This window comes from Squalius cephalus (genome assembly GCF_949319135.1).
Source record: "Squalius cephalus genome assembly, chromosome: 20".
NCBI classification, from domain to species: Eukaryota; Metazoa; Chordata; class Actinopteri; order Cypriniformes; family Leuciscidae; genus Squalius; species Squalius cephalus.
The window spans coordinates 500,001-507,773 of NC_137141.1; the positions used below are offsets into that span (position 1 = coordinate 500,001).

Below are 7,773 nucleotides of genomic sequence, written 5' to 3' on the forward strand. Positions count from 1 at the left end.
TGTTGGTATAAAATGAATTGCACTGTGTCTGAAAGACGCGCTCTCCGCTCTCTTCCCGTGCATTCAAAATTAACGGGAGTCTTCAGAACAGGCTCGTCCTATAGTCGTCACCCTGACACGACAGTGCGTAGAGTTAATTAGCCTATAATGTAAATTACTTGTTATTTTATTCAAGCTTTCTATCTATTTGCTAAAAAATAGTGCAATAGGCATTCATTAGTACTAGGCTAAATAGCAGCATGCTGAAATAATGTGCCAAAATGCGTTTTCTATTAGGCTACAACGAAAATATAGTACAGTAGCCTATCAGATAAGGTCAGGTTTGCCGAAGTGTGTTTAATTTAGGCTATTTATTTATTTTTGTCCCCGTGCGCCGATCGGAGACGGAGTTCACTGCTGATATTCTGAGGTAAGAGAGTTTTCTAGTCTCGCGGCTGTCGTCAGCAGCGTCTTGCATCGCCCAATCAGCGGATGGCGGGCGGGTGCGGTTTTGAAAATTGGTCAAAAACGTTGGTGCGGATGGATGGCGGACGGATGATGAGTTTTGTGATGCGGTTGCGGATGAAATAATAGCCCATCCGCGCATCTCTAGTGCTCAGTGACACACGCACAGATGATGAGGTGCTCAGTGACACACACACAGATGATGAGGTGCTCAGTGACACACACACACACACACACACACACACACACACACAGTACCTGATAGTGGATCACATGCTGAACGTTGGGGATGTCCAGCCCTCGAGCCGAGACGTCTGTGGTGAGCAGCACACAACTGAGAGAGGAGAGAGAGTGAGTCCTCACACACACACACACACACACACACACTTCATCTAGTGTCTGAAGCTTATTCCGCTGAACTGTTTATCAGGTGTAGTGAAGCACTGAGATTCAGACTCAGAAACATGATGATGAGATGATCAGTGTAAATCCACAACAACTACAGAAATGTCTCCACTAACATTCAGAAGCTCTTCCTGAGTCTCTCCATAAGGCTGCACTCGCTACTGGTTATACTGGGATTCTGGATGAGGGAGATTGGCCTGTTCTGTTATTGCCGGAGTTTCTGAAGCTTGTGTAAAGACTCCGCCCTCTTCTGAACGGAGGCGGGGCTAAAGCTCATTTACATTTTTGCTCACACCCAAAAAGGGGCAAATTTGACAAGTTATAATAAATTATCTGGTATTTCACAGACACATTCTGGAGACATCATAGATTTATATTACACCTTGTGAAAGGGGCATAATTTGTCACCTTTAATAAACATCATTGTTTCAGTCAGTGATGTCAGCCCTTTAAAATAATTTCCGCCGAAACCTAAAATTGCTGTTCCGGCTGAAGTGTTTGATTTGCGAGACGTCAGTGCATCATCAGTGTATCCGGCTGGAGCAGAGCCGTGTCTCTCACCTGTCCTTCTCAGCGAAGCGCTCCAGGTTCTTCAGCCGCTGCTTCTGGTGCATGTTAGCGTGCAGACACAGCGGAGCGCAGTCCAGGATGGTCAGCAGCGCCGTCAGCCGCTTGATGCAGTCGATGCTGTTGGCGAACACCATGCTGCGGCCCGGGAACTGCAGCAGGAAGTAGTACAGGAACAGGTCCTTGTCCTCCTTGGTGCAGTTGATGCGGCTCTCCGTCAGCGTCTCCACCGTGGCCTCCTTGCGCGTCAGGTCGATGACCTTGGGCTTGTCCTTCATGCCCACCCTCTCCATGAGGATCTGCAGCTTGCTGCGCTGCTCGGCCCTCTTCTTCTTCTTCTGCGTCAGGCGCAGTGGCAGGCTGTGCACCAGGGTCAGCGTGGCCGAGAACACGAACGTCTGCCGCCTGGGGTTAGAGTGCGTCGTGTTGAGCATCTCCAGCAGACTCTCCAGCTCCGAGAAGTGGCCCTTCTCCACCATGCGGTCGGCCTCGTCGATCACCAGACACCTGAGGATGAGGAAGAGCAGCAGTACAGACAACATTAGCCAGACTAGCTTTGCCGACCACATAAGATGCTGTGTTTATCGCAGTAATAATGATAAAGTTGTGCTTATGACGACAGTAAGCCAATTTCAGGAGTATGACAGCTGATAGACGCTTCTTTCAAACGCTCCTGTGTGTGTGTGTGTGTGTGTGTGTGTGTAAAACAGCGTCAAAGGTTTGTATTTACAACATATAGCGGTGCGGAGCATTGTAGCCAATCACAGACATGTCTGTTGAGCACCGATCGGCCAATCAGAGGTGCTTAAATTACTCAGAGTCGAGTAAGTGGTCACTGTGTATATTATTAATTTCAGACTAGTGCTGATTTTGCAGTAAATAATGTATAGCTGTTGTTCATGACTTTCTGTAAAAAAATCTAGAGAAAAAATAACTTATATATAGTCTGAATGTGTGTTAATATTGTGATGGGTGTGTGTTGATATTGTGTGTGTGTGTGTGTGTGTGTTGATATTGTGTGTGTGTGTGTGTGTGTGTTGATATTGTGTGTGTGTGTGTGTTGATATTGTGTGTGTGTGTGTGTGTGAGGTACCGCAGCTGTCGCAGGTCCTGCAGGTGTGCGTGTCTCTCTTTGATCAACTCCCACAGGCGTCCTGGTGTGGCGATGATGATCTCGGGCCGTCGCATCAACATCCGCTGCTGCTTCTGCATCGCCATTCCACCCACCACTAGCGCAGTCTTGATACCTGCTCAACATCACATCACCATCACATCATTACATCACCATCACATCACCACACAACACACCATCACACCATCACATCACCACACCATCACATCACCACACCATCACATCACCACACCATCACAATCAAATCATCACAATATTATCACACCATCACTACCATTAGTAGTAAATCGCCATCGCCTGCCTTCAGATGGAGCGGCATTCACTACACAGAGCCGTAGTTCACTGACAAGCTGAGCCATATCGCATTAATATCGAGGACGTATCGCCTGTGATCACTAATGCGATATGGCTCAGCTTGTCAGTGAACTGCGGCTCTGTGTAGTGAATGCCGCTCCATCTGAAGGCAGGCGATGGCGATTTACTACTAATCAAGGAACCGGCTTTACTGACGAGATGCGCCTAACAATGTCATGCGATATATCGCCCAGCCCTACATCACATCACCACTAATGCTGTCTTGATACCTGCTCAACTTCACATCACCACACCATCACATCACCACTAATGCTGTCTTGATACCTGCTCAACTTCACATCACCACACCATCACAATAGCACACACATATATTGTATATCAGATGAAGCCACACTGACCTGTGAAGCGAGCCACGGCATCGATGTGGTGTTTGACCTGAACGGCCAGCTCTCTGGTGGGGGTCAGGATAAGACCGAGCAGCGGCTGCTTCTGCGGTTCATCAGCGCTAGCACAGTCATCCGCTCCAGCTTCAACAGCACTAGCACAGTCATCCGCTCCTCCATCAGCGCTAGCACAGTCATCCGCTCCTCCATCAGCGCTAGCACAGTCATCCGCTCCTCCATCAGGAGCGCTGCAGTCCACACCACTCTCGGCCTCATCGTCCGGTCCAGCTGGATCAGGAGCGCTGCAGTCCTCCTCGTCCTCCTGTGGCTCATCGCTCGCCTCTCTCGCAGGACTCGTGTCCGACGGCAGGTACAGACTCTCCACACGCGTCTCGGCATCATCAGGGTTCCTGCGTTCATCCGTCTGCTCGTGGCTCGACGCTTCCTTCCATTCCAGAATCATGTGGATCATCGGAATACCGAAACACAGCGTCTTCCCACTGCCTGCAGTCGATAAGAACAGAAGTGTTCTGAGTCTGGATGTGAACGTGATACTGTAGGAGCACATCTGATCTTATGGAAGCTGTTCCAGCATAACAGCTGAAGCGGACTCGCCATGCTTAGAGCGAACCCTTGGTGTTTCTGATGTGATCCTAATGATCTGAGTGATCTGTTGGGTTTATTATCATATAAGTGTGCAGAATATTAATAAGAGATGTTGAGACTAAAGGATATATATATAAAAAAAAGTAGAAATTTAGAAATCTAAAGTAGAGCTGTGTGTCGTCTGCATAGCTGTGGTAGATCTGGTTCTTTCTCATTATTTGGCTCATTGGGAGCATATACAGGTTGAACAGGAGTGGTGCAAGAATTGAGCCTTGAGGGACTCCGCATGTCATGGATGTCCACTCAGACTTATGGTCTCCTATACTCACATAATAACCTCTCCCATCTAAGTATGACCTGAACCATTTTAGGACTATCCCAGAAAGCCCCACCCAGTTCTCCAGCCGGTCCAGAAGTATGTTGTGATCGACAGTGTCAAATGCAGCACTGAGGTCGAGTCAAGGCTGTGAATAGAGTCCGATTGAGTTTTATTATTATAAATGAATTTGATTAAATTTATGAAATTGACATAAAAGATGATGCATGCATATAATTAGGTTTTAACTATGGATTTATAAAGGTAAAAATCAATTGAAACGTATTGGAAAAAAATATTTCTGTCCCTGCTGTAAACACAGAATATGAAGAATTTAAAACCGTTAAGAGTCAGCTGTCCACGACAGCCCTAAACCTGCCAAAGTACCAACAGCAACACACTCAGCTAAATATCGTTTAATTAATGATAAAATCCCAGAAAATGGGGATACCCCTAACTGTTGGATACAGACCTGACTAACTTAAAGCACTTATATGCACAACAGTGCTGTATTTGTCCTGTTGTTTGTTATTTGCCTGTGTTTTTTATTGAATTACTGTTTACTTGTCTACAAAGCATTTTAATGCACTCTAATAAGAGCGCTAATCTAATAATTCACAGACTTGTTTAAAATGAATGCTGACAGTATATGAAGCATAATAGCGTTTGCCTTTCAGTTATTAGGCAGAGCTAGTGAAGACCGAATAAGAGCTCATGTTGTGCTCAGCGCTGTCACAATAAAAGCCCCAACTTCACATCGCAAACAGGAAAACTTCAGCCGATGCCGAAAATAAAACAAAATAACAAATATTGCCCAAAAACAACAGCTCTGGTGATGTTTGATTCCTGGTCCTAGTGATGACTGACTACACTTCACGTTAACCTCAGAGACGCACAGGGTCCTCCTAACACACGTGTGTGAACACCTGAAACATGCTTTTGTACATCAGAATTATTACAAGTTAAAATTGCCATACCAAATAATAATTTTGAGATATTAATTCATAAATTTGACTTATATCATAATTATGCCATAAAAAGTCAAAATTGTGAGATAAAAGTTTAAATGTTTTTTTGACATTTTGTGTATATTTTGACTCTTTATGTCCTCATAATCCAGCTTTCCCCAGGCATGATTGCTCCTGGAGTCGGGATGGGGATAGGGATTGGGATGGGGATCGGGATGGGCACTCACCGGTCTCGGCCGCTCCCAGCACGTCCAGTCGGTCCCGGATGGCCGGCGGCAGCGCCAGCGCCTGGATGGGAGTCGGCGCTGAAAACCCCAGCGCACTGAGAGCTTTCAGAACCGGCGCCGGCACGAACAGGTCTTTCCACGCGGACACGTCTGTCCCCGGAGCCTCGGGGTCCTCGAGCGCCGCGCTGCTCCAGTTCCGGCTCTTCTTCCCACTCGCAGCCGGAGCTTCGGCCAGCGCTGGCTTCTGCTGCTGCTTCTTCTGCTTCTTCTTCTTCTTCTTCTTCTTGTGGGATGTCTTGAGTTGTGTGTCTGGAGTCACGTCAGAACACTCGTCCTGTGGGATCTGCTCCGGCTCATCCTGGGACTCCTCCTCGGGTTCGTTGTTCTTCTGCCTCTTGCTCTTCTCTTCATCAGGCTCTTCCTCAGCGTCAGACTGCGGCTGCTCTCCAGCTTCCATCTCGCTGGCCTTTCTCTTCTTCTTCTTGTCTTTCGGAGTGGTTTCCCGCACAGCGACGGCCCTCTCGGGCTCCACCAGGGAGTAGTCGGTGAGCTCCTCGAAGCACACCAGGCCGTCCAGCCCCTGGTCCGAGAACAGGCTGGGGTCCACATCCACGGCCCTCCACTGGCCCCGCACCACGATCCCTCTCCGGGAGGACAGCAGGCGGCCGCCGGCCTTCTTCACCTTCACCTTCTTCTTCATCTTCATCTCCTGCGGGAGAGAGAGGGCGGAGTCAGAGGGGCAGAGAGAGAGAGGGCGGAGTCAGAGGGGCAGAGAGAGAGGGGCGGAGTCAGAGGGGTAGAGAGAGAGGGGCAGAGTCAGAGGGGCGGAGTCAGAGGGGTAGAGAGAGAGGGGCGGAGTCAAAGGGGCAGAGAGAGAGGGGCGGAGTCAGAGGGGCAGAGAGAGAGGGGCGGAGTCAGAGGGGTAGAGAGAGAGGGGCAGAGAGAGGGGCGGAGTCAGGGGAACAGCAGTGTAGCACAGGCACAGTAATACCGCGGTACTGCCATATGTGTGCGTCGGCACATTCATAACATTAAGAATAGCATATTCACCAAGAGTGATGAGATGAGAGTTTGTGTCATCTATTGAATGGTCAGGAGACATAATTAAGGTGGGTCATCTTACCCTTAATTTACCCTATTATATAAGCATTTACTCTATAATCTTAATATAATATATATATACAGGACTCTGGGTCTGTGTGAGCTGAATATGGGCTGGAGATAAAGAGATCTGCAGCAACTCATCATGTAAACACTGTATACATACATATAAAAGCTGACTGTAATAATTCAATTCAATTCACATTTATTTGTCTAGGGCTTTTCACAAACACATCTGAACAGATGAGTCCACTTCACAGTTACAGTGATCTGTTATCAGGAGACCGTATAAGCTCTGCATTTCAGAAAAGTACACAATCACAGTTATCTAAAAATGTAATAATGTAAGGCAGAAACAATGAGCTCATTGAAATGACGAAAACTATAATAGGAATATAAAGATACTTAAACAAAAATAGCATGGCATTATCACAAAAGGTTACACTTCATGTTAAGGTGTCCGTGTTTAAGCTCTGAGTTATACTAATTAACAATATAGGATTAAGGTTATCGTTTGGTTGCTATAATTGTGCATAACTTACTGTCAGTGTCATTACTACAGTAAGTACAGGTAAAATATGTAACAAGGACACGGTAAAATAAAGTGTTATAATACTATGCAAAACAAGGTAATATTGTATTTATGTTCATGTAGTGCAGAAAATATCACTGAATGTTTCTGACAATCTTCAACAACAATCTACAACACGCACATTAGCCTTCACTTCGATATAAACTATAGCATTAGACAAACATTCACTGATAAAACGCGATTAGTTCTCAACACGAGTGTTGTACAGCATTCGTTGTGAAATTAAAGGTAAATCTTACATGTAGTTGTCTGTGTTTTGTCACACACTGTTCACACACACGCACAACACGAGGGCGCCGCCATGATGGAGGTGACGTCAGCGCGAACCCGCCAATCAGAGAGACTCTCGTCAGCGCGAACCCGCCAATCAGAGAGACTCTCGTCAGCACGTGGCAGGAAGACCCTCCCAAACCTAATGCTGTTCCCACGTGTGTTACAGACAGCTCTGAACACCCCTCCACACCGCTCTTGAAAATACCGTCTGGGGTCACGTTTACTCATAGCGGGGTATTTGAGAAACGAATACTAAATTTAGCTAAAAGAAGTAGCAGATTAACTAAGTAATATACTTAATGATAAGAATTGTCATAAGAGGAAAAACAAATAACACATTTTTAAAGCACAGTTGAAAGCTGGGCATGATATGAGCCTTAATAAAGAAGATAAATCTGACTGAATGAGGACAACTCCAAAATAAATGATACAATGTTTCATCAT

General features: G+C 46.5%; 1 protein-coding gene across 1 annotated transcript in view; it reads right to left on the minus strand.

Moving 5' to 3' along the window:
• Nucleotides 1–7,482, minus strand: part of ddx24 (DEAD (Asp-Glu-Ala-Asp) box helicase 24) — a 14,274-nt gene extending 6,792 nt beyond the window's left edge. The window contains exons 1-6 of the mRNA XM_079853574.1: nucleotides 7,296–7,482; nucleotides 5,364–6,072; nucleotides 3,262–3,750; nucleotides 2,510–2,663; nucleotides 1,411–1,923; nucleotides 703–778 (exon numbers count right to left, since the gene is read on the minus strand). Coding sequence (XP_079709700.1) covers nucleotides 703–778; nucleotides 1,411–1,923; nucleotides 2,510–2,663; nucleotides 3,262–3,750; nucleotides 5,364–6,069 — 1,938 coding nt within the window. The 5' untranslated portion in view covers nucleotides 6,070–6,072; nucleotides 7,296–7,482. The remainder of the gene's footprint in view (nucleotides 1–702; nucleotides 779–1,410; nucleotides 1,924–2,509; nucleotides 2,664–3,261; nucleotides 3,751–5,363; nucleotides 6,073–7,295) is intronic.
• Nucleotides 7,483–7,773: the final 291 nt, after the last annotated feature.